Source organism: Lutra lutra, chromosome 16 (assembly GCF_902655055.1).
Source record: "Lutra lutra chromosome 16, mLutLut1.2, whole genome shotgun sequence".
In the NCBI taxonomy this organism is placed as follows: domain Eukaryota; kingdom Metazoa; phylum Chordata; class Mammalia; order Carnivora; family Mustelidae; genus Lutra; species Lutra lutra.
Genome location: NC_062293.1, coordinates 50856252 through 50875452, shown reverse-complemented (window position 1 = coordinate 50875452; position 19201 = coordinate 50856252). Strand labels below are relative to the sequence as shown.

Here is a 19201-nt window from a genome sequence, read left to right as displayed (position 1 = left end):
TCTTCTTTACTAAAGGTGCTATCTTGTTTGACTGTCACAACACCACCATGGGTTAGTCTGTTTCCAGCTTTTCTAGATGAGGAAGTAGGCCCAGAGGGTTCATCGTCCAGGGTCATGCAGTGAGGAGGTGGAGGAGCTGGGATTTGGAGAGAGGCAGCCTGACTCCCGATCAAGCTGTTAACATTCCGTATGCCCCAGCATACACACAGACATACTGGAGTGGCCACTGTCTTATGACTACCCTCCAGTAACGTCCATACCATCTCTCTATAGTACTGAAAACAAGTAGAAGTGTTCCTTCTTAAAGGTGCCTAGTGATGAGAGACAGTGTGGTGGGACAGGAGTGTTGTAGCAGGGAAGACGAGGGAGAGCCCTGTGGGAGCACAGACCCCTCACAGCTACAAGTGGTGGAAAAAGGTCCCAGTCGCCATCATTGACCCCACCTGCTTTTAATTGTGCTCAATAATGCCCGGAATGAAATCTGGACGTTTCTCCCAGACTGTTGGCTGATAACAAGGGGGCACTTCTATTTTAGTTTGCCGAGGCGCCTCCCGTTTGCAGGGTACCTGTTGTGCTTAGAGTCTCGTGGGCACCTCACTGGTAAAAACCGGGGGAAAGAAAAACACCAGCGAAAACAAGAGATGCAAATTAAATCAGTTCTCTTTACAACAGATCGAGTGAAACGTTTTGAGGTGTCTGCTATCTTTTCATAGACTTAAATTATTAGAGTAAAACAGAAAAAAAATGTGACTCCCGGTTCCTCATTCCCTCTCTGTTATTAACTGATTCTGTTGATGGGAGATGCAGATGGTATTTGATTTTGTGTGCTTAAATATTTACGCGATTCCTTTTCTACCAGCTAAAGGAACTCTCAGTGAAGATACTATTAGGGTGTTTCTGCATCAGATCGCAGCTGCCATGCGGATTCTGCACAGCAAAGGAATAATCCACAGGGATCTCAAACCCCAGAACATCTTGCTGTCATATGCGAATCGCCAGAAAATCCACCGTCAGTAGTATTCGCATCAAAATAGGTAAACGGCTATGTAGTGTTTGATGCAAAGGACAGCCTTGAGACTCTGTAGTTTTAGAAAATTTTAGCTTAATTTTGTTGGAATGATGGGTTTTTGTTGATGCAGTTTTGAAATTTTTATTGAGTTCAGCAAGGTGCATTTGGATATGGGAACCCTGTACATTACTGGCAGCCTACCCCTAGTCTCAGAACCGAGGGGCCCATGTTAGGAACTCCAAACACAGCTCCCAGCACCAAACGCTGTTCTGCTTCTCATCAGCGGGAAGCTGATGTATGGTCGTCGTAGATGCAGTGAAGAACCTGGGCCCTTCACAGCTCATGGAATTGTAACACAAGGGATCTAAGACACCATTTAGATCAACCTTTCTTTCTTTCTTTTTTTTTTTTTTTAACAATTATTTGAAGCAGTTTGTAATCCTAGGTATTTTTTTAAGCTTTTCTTTGTGTGGTTAGAATTTTTTTTTTTTTAACCAGTATGGAAAGAAATTTCCGGAGGTACCTGGGTGGCTCAGTTGGTTGAGCGTCTGCCTTTGGCCGGGTCATGATCCTGGGGTCCAAGGAGGGAACCCGCGCTGGGCTTCCTGCTCAGCCGGGAGTCTGCTTCTCCCTCTCCCTCTGCCCCTCTCCCAGCTCATTCTCTCTCTCTCTCTCTCAAATAAATAAATAAATCTTTAAAAAAATAAGGAAGTTTCTGATTTTATGTATTTTACATCTGGATCTGGAGAAGGGAAAAGAAGAAGTACTAATTCTCCGCCTGGCACTGGTACTTAGAGCAGTATTAATGAGTCGTTTACTGCAATTAGCGTTTTCTCTCACAAAGCTTGGTGCTCGCTCCCTGAGTACGAAACTGGCAGAGTAGGGACTTGTACAGTTGGTGACCACTAACCATCCTTAGCTTGTTGAAACTGAGGTAGAGGGGCGCCTGGGTGGCTCAGAGGGTTAAAGCCTCTGCCTTCGGCTCAGGTCATGATCCCGGGGTCCTGGGATTGAACCCCATATCGGGCTCTTTCCTTGGTGGGGAGCCTGCTTCCTCCTCTCTCTGCCTGCCTCTCTGCCTACTTGTGATCTCTCTCTGTCCAATAAATAAATAAAATCTTTAAAAAAAAAAAGAAAAATAAAAGAAACTGAGGTAGAAATTTTCTTCCTTGGCAGGCAGGCTTACCCACTAAGCTGCAAATTTCTCACAGTTCCTTTGTGCCCTCTTGTGTCTTGAAGGTGTGACCTAAGTGAAGTGTGAGTAAATGTATGTTTGTTTTTCTCCCTTTTATTTTGTGGACTAGCGGATTTTGGGTTTGCCCGTTACCTGCAGAGTAACATGATGGCTGCAACACTGTGTGGGTCCCCAATGTACATGGTGAGTGAGTTTTTTTGTCCTTGCCTGTGTATGGTGCCATTAGCACTGGGATTTTAAGTATGATGCTGGTTTCTAGTTCAGGTGTGATTTTATGTATAGCCTAAACTGCTGTATTACTAACAGTGATTGTATTACTGATAATGCTTTAAGTCATCTTTTGCTTTAAAATAGTGGACTATAAGGTCACTTTTGCCCATTAGCTGATTTTTTTTTTTTTTTTAAGTAGGCCCCACACCCAGCATGGAGTTCCTTTAGCTTAAGTTTTTAGCTAAAGCTTTTTAGCTTTAAGTTTTTTAAAAAATTAGTTATTGGTGGTAAAAAAAAATTCCTTGTTAGAGTAAATTGAAAATACAGATTGATGAAGCGTGGTCATGCTGTACTTGGTGTGTGATATTAGGGAAAACAACAACAACAACAACAAAACCCTCTTGGGCATTTCTTCATCTTTAGGGTGGACATGCTCATCTTTTCATGTTGTTTCTCTTGACAAGATCCCTGGGTCATAGAAGATTTTTCAGTTAGTGTTAGAGGTAAAGCTGAAAAATTGTAGTTCCGTCTTCATCCTTCCGTACGGATGTTGTCATGCCTGAAAAGGGAAGGCTATGAAAATTCCGGACCAGTGGGAAGCATCAGGCCTGGAAGTAGCTTAATTCTGGAGTTTCAGAATTCTGCCAAGTAAATGCATGTACCTGTCTCAGTTCTAAATGTAAATGGGCTTGCGTTCAGTAAGGATTTCCTCTGATCTAAGTCAGTGAGAAGCTTACAGGGATGACAGCTAAAAATCGTACTCCTGGAAAATAAAGTTTCTCTGGCTTTGAGCGTGTTTGACATTTCTGTTTAATGTTTATCCAGATTACTGGCATTTTTAAGAAGCAGCATCCAGTTAAGAGGTGGGAAGAGAGCTGTAACAAAGCAGCAGAGAAGACAAATGGCTTGCTTTTAAGACAGTCCTTACTGTATTTTCATCATAGTTTGTGTATTATTTTAAAAGCTTTCAAATGAGCGGAAAAACAGGGGTAATACAGCAAACACTTGTGTACTTATTGTCCATTTTTAACAAAGGTAACATTTTGCCATATGTGCCTTGATCTTTTTTTTTCCCCCCAAGAAAGAAGTAAAATATTTCAGCAACAGCCCAAGTCCTTTAAATCTTTCCCTCTTCCCATATCCCACTCTTCTACTCCAGAAGTCACCTCTGTGTTGTCGCTGGTGTGTATTTTAGTTATAACCTTAATACTCTTACTGCATTGCTGTCCAATAGTAATACATAGAAATGTTTGTTTCTATAAATTGCTTCGTTTCATGCAATGTTGTTTTGAGATTTCCTAGTAAATCCCAGTGTACGAATGTGGTTTAAGCTCACAGCAGGATCACCTGATTAGGCAAGTGTCGTAGTGTGATCTCATTTTAGTATTGTTAGGAGTGTGAACTTTACCAGTTAATTTATCAATATTAGTAAGATAAATAACATCATGCATGTGTCTGGTATGTTTTTATCCCCAGGCTCCTGAAGTTATTATGTCTCAACATTATGATGCTAAGGCAGACCTGTGGAGCATAGGAACGGTGATATATCAATGCCTAGTTGGAAAACCACCTTTTCAGGTAGCCGGACTTTTTATTTCTGTGCTCAGTTTTGGGATCTTCTCATTTCGCAGTTGCCTTTGACTTAGAAAACAGGGAATACTTTCTTTGAAAACGGTGTTTTTGGTTCCCTTGTGACTTGTTTTGATTTTGTTACAGGCAGAAACTGCTATAGTGAGCCAGAACATCTTTTGCTTTTCCTTTTTTTATCTGCCCTCCCTTTGTCGTTGGCCTGGGCATAAAGCTCGCTTTATGTTTCCCAGGCTGGTGACAACTAGCCAGGGACAGGACGACACCCTGGTGGGAAGTGGTGTGAACAGGGATGTTCCGCGCTTCCTGCTTAGCTGGGTGTGGGAGGCCCTGCACTCCACATGAGGGCTAGGCCTGGTCTCGGAAGATGAGCGGAAACTGCCTCCAGCTTCCTGGTCTGGCACTGCTCGGTGAGAGAGGTGATGGTTTAGTTTTGGTGGACATGATTTGGGGTTATTCTTCCCCTCTTCTCCACTTCCCTCACATCCTGTCAGAAAGAGGGCCATCTAGAATAATCGCCATGAGTTCATACTGCCGGTTACAGAGAGGTTTTCTTGAACCTGAAAACTGGAACAGAGTAAACAGAGTAAAAAAGGATGTAAAATCAGGTCCCGCCTGGTTTAGACACTTACCCTCTCAGCCCCGTTGGGTACAGAGGGGCAGCGGGAGGGGCGGATGGGGGGGGCGCCACTAATCCTGCAGCTCTTACTGTGTGGGAGGGCGGCATCTGCTGTCCAGGAGGGACTGAGAAGCAACTGTTTGTTTCTTTCCCTTCCTTGTGCCCTTGGCAGCCCTAAGAGAAAACATACCCTGATTTTACACAATAAAAATGTAGGTGTTGGGCCGGCTGCGTGACTGCCAGAGTAGTGGTTCTGAACTCTTCCTAAGTTTCGGCTCCTCTGGGAGGCTGACCTCGGCAAAGATACCCTAAGTCCAGATAGGCAGAATTCGCACAAAGTTCCAGAGGTTTTTAAGTTCCTGGTGCCCATCTGTGGCCCCTTCTGCAACCCAGGACTTTCAGATATGTGCTTTAGAGCAAGCATTTGAGCGTGGATCACGTGATTTGAACTTTCTGCCCCATTGTCTAGGGAATAAAACCTTGTTGTTTTTTTTTTGTTTTTTGTTTTTTTAAACAGGCCAATAGTCCTCAAGACCTCAGGATGTTTTATGAAAAAAAACAGGAGCTTAATGCCTAGGTACGTGTTTGGTTACGCTGGGTTTTACTGTCTGTGAATGCAGCATTATTTGAACTCGTGTTACCGGTTTCCAGTCTTGAATCTTTCTTCAGTTGACAGTAATGGGAGAACATTCATTTTAACCAGAAATCCGAAAATTACTGGTGCATCATAGGTGCCTGGATAGTGCTGTACCATTTTTTTTTTCTTTTTTAAAATGTAAAGTATATTTAAAAGGGAAAAAAAAAAAACTACAGAAGTTTTACATGTTCTTGGGGGGAAGGGAGACACAAACAGAATAGATGTGCGTGAACTAGGCGGTCAGTCCCTCCCTCGGTCTTCCCTGCTCTCCAGGATGACATGAGCTGGCTCTGTACCTCCTGTAGATATGTACACGTACATGTTTCGTACAAATTACATCATACTTGGCAAATTGTTCTGCAACTTTTTTTTTTACTGTACAGTGTATCATAGACACCAGTTAGCGTCAACTTCATTCTTTTAAATGGTTCATAGAGTTCCATGGCTAAATGTGTCATATTTTGTTTAATCAGATCCTTGTTTTCATTTTTTGATTACTCCAAACAGTGTTTAGTGAAGTGTGTGTGTGTTGGTGTACACTCCTGTGTATTTCTTTAGGATAGACTCCTGGACATGGAATTAGGAGACCACAAGGGATGCTCTCCCAATTAGCTAATGCAGCACCACGACAGAGTGCTTGTTTCCCGAAGGTTTCACCAACATGGGATGTTATCACAGCAGGTGCCTCACAAACAGAAGGGGACCAATTGGCTCTTTAATTTGCATTATTCTCTTTACTAATAAAGTTGGTGCTCTTTCATTTGTCTCATGTCCTTTTGTAGTTTTTATTCTGTGAATTGCACGGTCCTATTACTCATTTTTCTACTGGTTTGTCTTTTTCTTAGTGGATTTTAGGAAGCTGTATTATTGCTCACTCGAATTGGAGCTGTGCCCTTTACCAGACAACAGGAGGTGGCTCTTTTCTAATAGAGAGTTCTGGCAAATATGAGTGCCAGGCTGATTGTGCTTCTGAATGCTTTATGCTTGCACATACTCAGATAATATCAATAAGCACAATGCAGGAACTCCCGAATGGATGCCCGTTCTCAAAGGCAGTGGCTTAGTGTTTTGTTTTTGTTTTCTTTCTTCTGTAAGGAATGAGGCTTTACCATGATCTTCTTGGTTTAAGATGTGTTTGTGAATCTACATATACATTTTCACGTACCATCGTGAAGGCGAAAGTCATGTGTTTAATCTGTATAAACTCACCACTTAAGAGTCTTTTTCTTCCTTTCCCCCAGTATTCCCAGAGAAACATCACCTTACTCGGTTAATCTCCTCTTGGGTTTGCTTCAGAGAAACCAGAAAGATAGAATGGACTTTGGTAAGTAATATTTTCAAATTCTGTGTGCTTTCTAATTTGATTTTTGTGTATCCCCCCAAAAGTTGTTTTTAAAAAGATACTACAGAGTTTTCAGGAGAAAATTCAAGTCAGTTTCTTTCTTTCTCTTCATCTTTTTTCTTCCCTTATTTTGTCAATATTTATTGAGTGCTCGCTATGTTCTAGATACAGGGGATAGAGTAATAAATAATAAAGAAAATCCCTGTCATCACATAGCACATATTCTCATGCAGGAGAGGCAAACAAGGGGTAAAGTTTAATCAGCGCACCATAAAGAAGGTGATAAGTGCTCTGGGAAAGAAGAGGGAAGGGAAATGCCCATGGGGGGGATTGAAAGTTTAAATTCCATGAAGCCCCTTCTGAGGAAGTGGCCTTTGAATAAAGACTTGATTGATGGACAGTGGGATAGTGAGACAGTGGGCGGTGTGCACGTCTGTGGGAAGAGCTTGCCAGGCGGAATGAACAGCCAGTACAAACGCCCAGGGCTGGGAGTGCCGTGTCAGCTGGAGGAACAGTTAGAAGACCAGTTAAAGACGTGGGCTTTTGCTCAAAGTGTGATGGGGGAGTGTGAGCTCAGGAGTATAGAATCTGACCGATGTTTTAGAAAGGATCATTCTGGTTGCTTATTGCCAACAGACTGTGGAGCGGGGCGGTGAGGACAGGAGCCCGGGGACCAATCTGGGGACTACAGCAGTTACCCCAGTGAGAGATGAAGGGACGTAGGCTGGAATAACAGCCATGGAAGTGGTGGGGAGTCCCTTGAATTCTGCATCATTTTGGAGGTAGAGACCGTAGTATTTACAGATGAATTGGATGTGGGGTGTGAGAGAGAGAAGACTCAAAGATGCCTCCAGGGTGTCTGGCCTGGGTGCGTGAAGGAATCGAGTTGTTTGTTACAGGCATGCTTGAGGCTCTGTGGCCAGCAGGCTCTGGGGCAAAGCAGGGGTTCAGCTTGGATCTGTTAAACTGAAGACACACATTTAACGGAGGGGTGCAGATGCCCAAAGGGCACTTGGAGTCCAGAGGAGAGGTCTAGGCTGGGGATGTATTTTGGAGATCTGGGAGGAGGCAAAGAGGAGAAACACTCCAGAATCCTGGTGGAAAGTCCCTGGCCTCGAAGATGGGGTTTCAGGAGACAGGCAGGGACCGCTCCGTGGCAGTTTGGTTTTCACGGTGGTGTGAGGGCTGTGGGAGAACGGGCTCTGGGTGCTCTGCAAGGCCGTGAGTTCAGATTTTTACGTTCTGAAGGTGGAAGCCGTATCACTGATCTTGAGCCTTTCTTCTTTTTATAATACAATCATTTAAAGCTAAAAATTTCTTTTTTTTTTTTTAAAGATTCTATTTATTTATTTGACAGAGAGAGATCACAAGTAGGCAGAGAGGCAGGCAGAGAGAGAGGGGGGAAGCAGGCTCACTGCTGAGCAGAGAGCCCGAAGTGGGGCTCAATCCCAGGACCCTGGGATCATGACCTGAGCCGACGGAAGAGGCTTTAATCCACTGAGCCACCCAGGTGCCCCTAAAGCTAAAAATTTCTGAGTATTTTAACTTTACATGGTCTAGGAATGCTTAATACTATAGGGATTGTCCAGTCTTGGAAGGCTTTGAAAGAACATTTTCCCCTGAAATTGTCTGGGTCTCAGCTCCTCTTTGGGGGCAGTTTGTTAACTTGTTTTTATCAATCTCATAAAAGATTGTTCTTTTCGATCTTACTCTTAGCAGTCATATGTAAAAACAACACAACTTAAATGTCAGACCAGAAAAGCCATAAGACATGTTCAGTGAAAATGCTTTTTAAATTAACCTTGATCTTGACATTTTTAGAAAGAAAAAAAAAGTGATTTTTCCTGTAGTAATTAGTTGTAATATTAGTAGAGATTTGCAAAACCTTAGTCCAGAGTTTTGGTCTGTTGATGTGTGTTATGGAAGTCCATATAGGTTCCTGGATAAGACAGACCAGGGTTTGAATTCTAGTCCCTCAGCTTGCTAGCTTTGACGTTGGAGAAGATACATGGCCTTTATGCGCTTTATCCTTGTCCATAAAAGGAAGATAATCCTGTGAGTTAAGTTTGTGAGGATTAAATAAACTGGTATATGAATCACTCAGTTTGTTGTCTTAGCAAATGTCCTCAGTAGACAATAGCTCTGAAAGTTCCCATATAGGGGACAAGGTGAAATAGTCTGACCATGTATTTCCTTAAGTTTTGTAAAGTTGGAACTAAATTTCTGCACATGGACTTGGTAAATATTTTTATCTTTCAGGGGAGAAATTAAATTGAGAGTTGCTCTGTAACCATGAGCAATAGGTGCAATACTGAAACACATACTGCTCAATAATAGTTTTAAAATACTAGATTATATATTAAGTATTTGTATATTTTCCCTGCTGTAGCAATGGATTTGGGATGTGGTTTTCAGAGCATTGCATTCAATGTATTCCAATCATTCAATGCATTCTGTTTATCCCTATGATGTTACAGTGTAAAAATTAGCATTAAAGGGGCTGCCTGAGTGGCTCGGTGGGTTAAGCCTCTGCCTTCAGCTCAGGTCATGATCTCAGGGTCCCTGGGATCGAGTCCCACGTTGGGCTCTCTGCTCAGCAGGAAGCCTGCTTCCTCCTCTGGTCTCTGCCTGCCTCTATGCCTCCTTGTGGTCTCTGTCAAATAAATAATAAATAAATAGTCTTAAAAAAGATTAGCATTAAAAATCTTATAGGTCAACTAGAATGTATGTATATGTATAGTAATTTTTGATTCCAAAAATGATCTCTGGTAGAAATATATTTTTCTTCAAAACCCTCCACATGTCTATTCCTTAGCAAGTCTTGTAACTGATATTTACACTGAGTGGCTTTTGGCGATTTATTTCAGTAGACCCCCAGGGCCCTTCAGAGTAGAAGATACTGCTAGACTGACCCTGAGTTAAGCTTTTCCTGATCTCGTACCTCCCTCATTTACAACCCCATGCTGGTGTCACACCGCCCTCCTTGCCTGCTCTGTGAGATTTACTAGCATATAGGTCTGGGACAGGAGATTAGCTTTATGGGTTTTTTAAAGAATTAATGAAATACTTTAAACACACAGGAAGCTAAAGTAAAATAATGAACTGCCATGACCTCGCTGACTTATTTACCTTTAATAGCAGGCTTATCATGTAGGTTTTATCCTTGGTAGACAGCCAAAGAAATTAAATCAGACTTACAGATTTTTAAAAAAACGTGAAACGAGCTGCAGGAATATCTCTTCTGGGATAGAAGGATGGGATTTATTATATGAATCAGCTGCCTGGATTGCCTCTAGGACAGTTAACCCCAGCCATGCTTCCGTATACACTTCAGGGAGCCTGCTCACAGCCCCTTGCCCCCTCGCAGGAGGACAGCGCAGGTCCTGAACATGCCTGCTTTCGTGGAGCCTGCCGCGTTGGTAACGGTGTTTGCACAACTCACAATTATTACTTTAAATTTTTCGTGGTGGATTAAGATTATTTATAATCTGATCATTTTATAGCGATTTATAAAAATCGCTAGGCTTCATACAGTGGACGGAGATGGAGGCTACATAAAGAAGTTAATAATAATTATTTATGATCTCGGCACTGTTAAATACTCAACAAGATTAACCCGTCTGCTACTCAACCTGAGCTTAAGGGTTGCATTCTCCTTTTTCATTACAGAAGCATTTTTTTTAGCCATCCTTTTCTTGAACAAGTTCAGTGAAAAAATGTGAGTACCCTTTTTTTTTTGCATTTTTACTTGAAGAGTGAAGGCAGACTTAAGGAAAAAATTAGTATTTTGTGTCACAATTAATTTTTGATTGTGCTACTCAAGATTTCATTGAGCTTATTTATTGAATTCCAGTCATTTTTTCCCCAAGTCCCAGTTGAAATAGTTGTAGTAATTGCTGCAGGTTTAGTTTTACCCACAAGAGCTGTAATAAGTAGGTAAATGAATCTGGCCAGCACAGCGATGTCGTCGTTTCGACAGGTTTTCTCTTAGACGAGCTGTGTAAGTCTCTGCAGCGCCACATCTCTCTTCACCTGTGTTTCTCCCCCCAGCCTGCCCAGTTCCAGTGCCCGTGTATGCTGGCTCCGTCTCTGGGAGCTCCTGTGGCAGCTCTCCATCCTGTCGCTTTGCCTCTCCACCAGTAAGTTTTGGTTTTATTAACTATAATTTCAGAGTGAGGCTATTGCCTCTGTCCCTAAGGGAGCCTGGGATACATTGTGGATTCCCTTCTGACATGCAGCGTTTACTAGAACTTACATTCCAGTGCTACTGCTGGGCTTTGGGCAGAGAACATTATTGTTGAGTCAAGTGGACCTAGATTTGCACTCTGCCCTCTGTAGCTGTGTAAGCTTCAGCCAGAAATGTCACCCCCTGGGCCATTTTCCTCTCAACAGCGAGTATAGTATTCGCGACTTTTCATGCCCCGTGGGTTGGAAAGGATGACAGCTGCAGAGTACCCATCAGAGGCAGGGAGGTAGTAACTTCATTTTCTCCAACTATCATCGCATCAGTCTGGATATTTATTGCACATAGAATTTCCAGTGGTGGTGAGTGACCTTGGAGCCACATTCCTCGCACTTCAGTTCCCTGAATGCCGGTTCCCAGCCCTTCAGGACTTGCTCCACCCAGCCGCCTCCCTCCTCTGGGCTTCCCAGGCCGTTTTCTCTGTGGCTCTCTTGCCTCCAGCTAAGTGCTGCTTCTAGATCCTGAGAGTTTCTGCTCTGTGCTGCCAGGGTTTCACTCTGCCCTCTTCCGACTCCTCCCCCACTCCTTGCTGTGGGCTGTGACCTTGAGGCTTTTCCCATCAGCTGAAGTTCCAAGGGCTCTTGTGTAGCTCTGGTGACTGTTTTCCAGATTAGCCTGGCAGATGTGAATTTCTTGAATTCTGCCGGTGGAGGGGTGAGGCAGGTCATAAGAGGAAGTGTTTGTGTAATTAGTGGGTTCACCTCAGAGGTTTAAGAACATGGGACTGGAGCTTCTGCACCCTTTACTTGCGGCATTAACCAGGACAAATGACGTAATCTCTTTGAGCCTGTTTCTCATAGGGAAAGCTTGTAATTGACCTATTCATAGGTTCTTTTAAGCGTAAATGAGCAAAAGCACTTTACTATAATGTCTGGTACACAATACTCAGTAAGTGGCAACTGCTGTTACTGTTGTTTTCAAGGAAAACCTAACAGCCTCTGGCTAAGGCAGATGCTGAAGCAGCCGATCTGCAAACAGACGAGTCTGAAAACCGGCAAGGAAAACCCTTTTTGCCTAACCCTCCAGACTTAAACCTAGTTAGAAAAGAAGATGGGCTAATAAGACATTATATTCCCCTAAATTTTTTTTTAAAAGCTAAGAGGGGAAAAAAGTGTTGTGGATTTCCTGCTTCAGTCTGGAATATTAGAAAACACTGGATTTGGAGTGACTGGCGAGAAACGCGGAGGAAGTGTACTGGCATGGAAAGACAGTTGGCTTTATTGGGGCCAGGCCCATCTGGCTTCAGCGCTGGCCAGGCCACTGCTCATGCTTCACCTGGAGCAGCTCAGCTCCAGCGCTGAGCCGGGGCCCCCTCCTCTGTAAGGCAGGCTTCTGAACAGCAGCCTTGGGCGCGCTTGATAAATTGTAGCTATTATTATGAAGTCTATATTTGATGCGGTGTGAGACGTGAAAAGCGAAGTTGATGCTTGAGAAAGGAACCACAGGAAGAATCTAATTATGAGAAGATGTGGGAGAGAGCAAGAAGAGAGGAGCCCTGTTTGTAGGATGACCAAGGAATGAGAAAGAGGGGGTCCGGTAGGAGGTTCATTGAATTGGAGATTGCTTTGACTGGAGAGAGCCAGTTGGGGTTTTCTGTTGGGTGGGCAGCATTGAAGGGGAGAGCACTTGGAGCTCGGCTCAGGCTGCTGGCCAAGAGATGGAGTGCTAAGAGAGGTGAGGACATGCCAGGGAGAGAGAGGAACCATATTTAGATGCTAGAAACTTTGGTGGGAAAACCATTTTTAGAAGGCTTTTATTAAAAGCTAATGGTTGGGCACCTGGGTGGCTCAGTCCATAAAGCATCTAACTCTTGATCTCAACCCAGGGCTTGGTCTCAGGGTCGTGAGTCAAGATCCATGTGGGGCTCCACACTGTGCATGGAGCTGACTTAAAAAAAAAAAAAAGGCAAAAAAAAAAAAAAGGGCAGCTTGAAATGAAAATAAAAAGAGAAAAAGGAAAGCTGAGGAGTAAAAGGAAATCCAGAATGTTTCTGTATAATTTCCAGATAGTGAGAAAGGGGATGGTTTAATAGGCCTTGTTTTTAATGTTAACTGCCAAAAAAAAGATGATTTTATGTATGCCTCCCCTTCCTTCCTATGGCTGGAGTAGACTCGTGTGGAGGGTTGATACTCACAGGCATGCACATACAACATTCTCTTTTTACATTTTCACACAAATACCCAGCTGCTACTTGATTCCAGAGAAATCTTGAAAGGAAAAAAAAAATCCAAATCAGTCTTTTAGTTACGATAGTGGCTATAGGTTAAATGCTGTTTAGATCATGTTTCTTGGTTTCATAACATTTATAAACACCTAGTTTGTGTAAGGTTCTGTTATACTAATGAATGAAACGACCAGGTCCCTTACATTAAGAGCTTTTAATTTAGTTGTGTGGGACGAGGTAGATAAAGCAACACTATTGGAAGCTTATGTGTGTGTCTCATTATTGCCTGTGGGAACATGAATGGGGAGCGTGAAATCAGACCAAGAACTTGGGAAGGCTGCTCAGGGGAGGGCATTGAGCTGACTTTTGGAGAAAGACCTAGCAAGGTGAATTAGTAAAAGAATGTTATTATAGGCAGAAGAATTCCCATTCATGGAGTCCCGGAAGCATGATGCCCTGAAGGAACCCTGGAGCCCCTCCGGGCCCACTTAAATTTGTTACAATTAAGTGAAATTTAACATTTTGTTCCTTAGTCAGGCTAGCCACATTTCAAGTGTTCAGCCAGTCTGTGGCTAGTAGGTCGCCAGCACACCAGGCGCTCAGATGTAGACCGTCTCCATCATTGCTGGAAGTTCTGAGGACAAGGCTCCTCGGAGCAGTCCAAGGCTGGGGGACGCAGAGCACTGGTGACGAGCGGAGGGGCAGGTGCAGCTAGAGAGGCAGGGGCTGCTGTCTCCTGACCGGGATTCGCTCTGTGGGAGCTGTCCGAGTGCTTTTAGGAGGAGGGGTGCTGTGAGCCGCCGCAGGGTGGAAGCCTGCGGCTTGAGAGCAGTAGAGAGTAGAGTGGTCTCTCTGTTAGAGCACGGAGAACCCCTGCATACTGTTGCACCTTTCTTGTTTGTTTTTCTTTTTCTGAGAATGAGGGCCTGAGCTACAGGGAAGGTGGGGTCCAGGTAAGAGAAAGGTAGAGTTCACCAGGCTTGGAGCTGCTTGAACAGGAGACCGAATGGATGGATGATGGCGAAGTCACTCCAGTAGGGAGTGCGGGGAGCAACGCTTTTGGAGCAGAAAGGTGGGGAGTTAGTCCAGTGCTCACCGGAGAGATCTAGGCCGCAGAAGTGAGGGGGTACTTGGAGGGTGAGAGTGGTCGCTGCGGTGCGTCTAAAACTGTGAGGAGTGCGGGCCGTGATGAGCACTGGGTGTTCCACGTAACCAGTGAGTCACTGCACACCGCATCAGACGCTAATTACGTACGGTGCAGCGGCTAACTGAACAGAATTTTTTTTAAATGTGAGGCGTAGAGGGTCCAGAGTGGCACCTTGGGGAACGCCATACTCCATCTCTCTCCTTTAAGGGACGAAAGAGAAGCAGGCACCCACAGAACAGACTAAGAAGCGGGAGGAGAAGCCGGTTCACTGAACGATGGGATAGAGTGTTGAGTGGTCTGCAGCGCGGGCGAAGCAGAGCGCGGCTAACACGAAGTGGCCGGGGGGAGCCTGGCCAGCCTGGTGAAGACCGTGTGACTGCACAGGAGAAGCAGAAAGCGGGTTATGGTGGGTTGAGCGATACATAGGAGGGGAGGAGCTCGAGTCAGTGAAGACTGATAATTTCGAGAAACATTGTTAAAAAGAAGTGAGAGAAGATGGTAATTAAGAGGACCGCAGGGATTTGAGGTGTGAGAAAATGGAATGTGTTTATGCACAGAGGGGAAGAAAACCAGAGGAGAGGGAAGAGGGTGAGACCGTCAGGGGCAGAGGGAGCTGGTCCAGGTCTCTGAGGAGGTGGGGGGGCACCGGACTTAAGCGTGGGGTGGAGAGATGAGCAAGGAGAAGATCCCTTCCACTCAGATGCTGTGGACTGCAGACGGTTTGACGAAGGCTTGGAAGAGCTTGAGAAGGAACTGCCTAAACGACTGGAAAGGAATTGTGGATTGTTGCTTGGAATCACATCTCAGCTTGAGCGCTTTTTTAGCTGTGTGATTCTCAGCAAATTTCCTAAACTTCTGAGCTAGGCTGTTTGTATCCATGTATGACGTGGGTTCAGAACAGGACTGGGGGTTAGGTAAGACATGGAAAGCACCCAGCGGTGTCTAGTCCATGGTAGATGATCGGTCATGGTAGTCTTTCCATTGTCCCTTCCCTTTATTACCTAGACACATACGGTCTCTTTAAAAAGTGATGAGGGGATTGTATGTCATGTGTGTCATACACACACAGACACACACACACACACACACACACACACACACGATAGGGGATCTGATACAGATTTCATTGCACAGTGACATTTGAAGGAGCCCTAGCAGTGAATTGGGTGTTTAGGACATGGGTTTAAGATCAAAGGGCATTGTGTAGTATTTTCCTTTTCTTAAATAGAAAACGAAGGTTAAACAAGGTCATAGAGGACTTAACCAATAAATTAGGAAGTTCATTGTTTCCAGAAAACCATTGTGTAACCAAGACATTAATTAGAGGTGTCACTTGAGTCCTTGAAATAGGCAAATGCCACAGGTATACAACTGCTTACATCTGTGTATTTGCTTATATACCTTTATATGCTTTCCTTTCCTTCCTGTCTTCTCCTGCAAACCACTCCTCCCCCTAACAAAAGAAGAACAAAAGGAAGTACCACAGCTGTAAGGTTTTCCAGATCTTGTTTTCTGTGAGCATACATAAATCTCTAGGCTGGAACGTAGTTATCCTTATCGATTATTTACTTTTTTGCATAAAGTGGTCTCTTGCTTTCGTTTATAATGTTTTCTTCACTGGAGGTTTAAAACTTTTTAAAATGTGTGCAGGATGTTGTTAGTCTAAAGTCCCTGGACATAGTGTTTTAGTCATCAAGTGAATAGTTCTTGAGTACCTGCTTTGCTAGGCCAAGAGCCAAAACTGGGCATGTTGAGATGACGAGAACACACCTCAGAAATGTCAGGAGAGGGAGACATATACGTGATAAGTGGTATGATATATTTTTAGGAACAGTTTTGGAAAACGTTTTAGAAATCTTTATATGAAGACACTTTAAACTGTGCTTTTCTAAGGGAAAGATTTTCCAAAGAGATTTCTTTTTCCAAAATTTTAAGATGGAATTAACTTTATGCCCACTTTTATGAAGACAGTATTCCTTAGTCTAATGGCTATTCTGACGTGCATTTTATTACTAGGCCAGTTTTAATTTTATGTTGTTAATTTTAGTCCCTTCCAGATATGCAGCATATTCAGGAAGAAAACTTATCCTCCCCACCATTGGGTCCTCCCAACTATCTACAAGTGTCCAAAGATTCTGCCAGTACTAGTAGCAAGAACTCTTCTTGTGACACGGATGACTTTGTTTTGGTTCCACACAACATCTCGTCAGACCACTCATGTGAGAATCTTTTCTACTTGTACACATTATATTTCTTAATTTACTAGACTAGCATTTACTTTTAACCTTTATATCATGCTCTCTCGTGCAGGGCACCTTTTCAAAGGGGCACTTTATTGTTGTGTGAATTCCCAGAACTATATACCTACCATTCTAAAATCTGCTCAGTCATCTTCCATGAAGCAGTAATTTGGATTCTGAAGGTAGATGAGAAGTTTGCAGGAAATGATCTCAAATTCTGTTTGTATCCACACAGAAAGAAATAGAAAAGTCAGCAGAATTAAAGGAAGACCTCTGTTGCAAAAACCACCTTAAGAGTCAAGGGAATTTAAAACCAGTCTGGATGCCCTTCAGAAGAGACTGGCATGAGGTCAGGAATGAGTTTCACAAATATATGGGAGAATTTTTATAAAGGAAGCAGAATCCAAGTTGACTAAATACGGTCAGGGCTCTGAGGAGCAGTAAAGGGCACCAGAAAACCTACAAAAAAGAAGTTGACAAAACCATCAAGAAAGAAGGAACTGTGGTTTGGTGGTAAAGGAACGGGATCAGAAAAACGAGAAATTGGGTTCCTTCGATAATTGAATAGTATCAAGTTGATCATGTGCAGGTTGGAGAAGTTCGTGTCCAGAGGTCTGTGTAGTTGTTTGTCAGATACTGATGGCACAGCTGCTACTGTTAGGCATCATGCCAGGTGTGAAGGCTGTCATCCCCAGAGCAGCTTTGGGGATGTATCCCCTGGGGAGGGGGGAGCCAGGGACAAGGCTGCAGGAGAAGGTGGGGCGGTTCACCATCGGTGCTCCGATAGCTGGGAGTTCCCTGTAAAAATCCAACATACGGTGGTTTTCTTCTATTTTAAAAAAGGAATTAAGACTTTAAAAATTATGCAGTATTTCAAGCAGGAAATAATACAGCAGATACACAAATCCACCCCATTCTAATTTTATTTATGTCAGTGTTTAGCCATGTTTTTTTAGATGTCTTTTCTTAAGGATAAAAAATGCTGTATAGGTACAGCTAAAGTCCTTTTCCTTGTTCCACTCTTGCCAGAGGTTAATTCTTACTGTAGATTTTGTTTTGTATACTTCTGCATATCCTATATCTATAAATGACATACCGTGTTCTTGTGTTTTTACAGTTTTAAGTAAATGGTATAAGGAACGTTCCTATAGCTTAGTTTTTTATTCATGTTTTTGTTACATACCTAGGTACATATCTAGATACATATGCAGTTTATTTTAATATCTGAAATTTATAGTATAACTGTATTTTGTAATACAACTAAACCACATGTTTTTCCATTTTTTGCTGAGGTTGACCTGGATAATATCTATCTTTTCACTGTTCAAAGTATATTGTAACAGATGTCCTTGTATCAGAGTTTCTTCCACATGGATGCTCTAGAAATTTTCAACTTCGGATCTATAAAATATTGGTACAGACAAGTTGTAGGCAATCAGTAGTTTGTGCCATGCTGCCCCAATGGAATAATGGTGACTTATAAAGATTTTTTTTTTTCATCTTTAACTTTACCTGGAATTCACTTTTGTAGATGGAATAAGGTAGGGATCTTAGTATTGAATATTCTGTCCTTTCTCTGTTGATAGACAATTCCAGATTTGTCCTGTTAGGTTTATATAAAGAATTGGGTTTGTTTTAAGGTGTTCTATTCTGTTGGTCTTTTTGTCTGTATTATAATCATTTTTAAATTTGTGTGTGTGTTTGTGTATGTGTGTGTGTGGTGTGTGTGGGGGGGAAGGGGTGATGGTAGAGAGCATTTTAGTATTCTTTGGAATCACCCTGGCTACTCTTGACCACTTTTACCCCCATGTAGTCTAATTTCAGATTGACAAATCCTACAAAAAAACATTTGGGGATTTTGATGTGTATTTGGTTGATTTTATAAGACCTATACAGGAACAGTTAATGATCTTTACAATATTAAATTGCCAAATCAAGAATATGTGTATCTAACAAAATCATAGGGGGTCATAGGGGAAGAGAAGGAAAAATGAAATAAAAACATAGAGGGAGGCAAACCTGTACAAGTTCTAGCAGTTTTGGAGTGGAGTCTTTTGGGTTTTCCACATATAGTATCATATCATCTGCAAAGAGTGATAGTTTGACTTCTTCTTTGCCAATTTGGATGCCTTTAATTTCCTTTTGTTGTCTGATTGCTGAGGCTAGGAATTCTAGTACTATGTTGAATAGCAGTGGTGATAACGGACATCCCTGCCGTGTTCCTGACCTTAGCGGAAAAGCTTTCAGTTTTTCTCCATTGAGAATGATATTTGCAGTGGGTTTTTCATAGATGGCTTTGATAATATTGAGGTATGTGCCGTCTGTCCCTACACTTTGAAGAGTTTTGATCAGGAAGGGATGCTGTACTTTGTCAAACGCTTTTTCAGCATCTATGGAGAGTATAATATGGTTCTTGTTCTTTCTTTTATTAATGTGTTGTATCACATTGATTGATTTGCAGATGTTGAACCAACCTTGCAGCCCTGGAATAAATCCCACTTGGTCGTGGTGAATAATCCTTTTAATGTACTGTTGAATCCTATTGGCTAGTATTTTGGCGAGAATTTTTGCATCTGTGTTCATCAAGGATATGGGTCTGTAGTTCTCTTTTTTGATGGGATCCTTGTCTGGTTTTGGGATCAAGGTGATGCTGGCCTCATAAAATGAGTTTGGAAGTTTTCCTTCTGTTTCTATTTTTTGGAACAGTTTCAGGAGAATAGGAATTAGTTCTTCTTTAAATGTTTGGTAGAATTCCCCCGGGAAGCCGTCTGGCCCTGGGCTTTGTTTGTTTGGAGATTTTTGATGACT

General features: G+C 42.8%; 1 protein-coding gene across 1 annotated transcript in view; it reads left to right on the top strand.

Annotated features, from left to right (window-relative positions):
* LOC125086710 (serine/threonine-protein kinase ULK2-like) overlaps positions 1 to 19201 on the top strand; it is an 82375-nt gene that overhangs the window by 17870 nt on the left and 45304 nt on the right. The window contains 10 exon segments of the mRNA XM_047706042.1: positions 860 to 996; positions 998 to 1034; positions 2314 to 2387; positions 3891 to 3992; positions 5138 to 5173; positions 5175 to 5197; positions 6499 to 6585; positions 10272 to 10321; positions 10650 to 10738; positions 16201 to 16372. Coding sequence (XP_047561998.1) covers positions 860 to 996; positions 998 to 1034; positions 2314 to 2387; positions 3891 to 3992; positions 5138 to 5173; positions 5175 to 5197; positions 6499 to 6585; positions 10272 to 10321; positions 10650 to 10738; positions 16201 to 16372 — 807 coding nt within the window.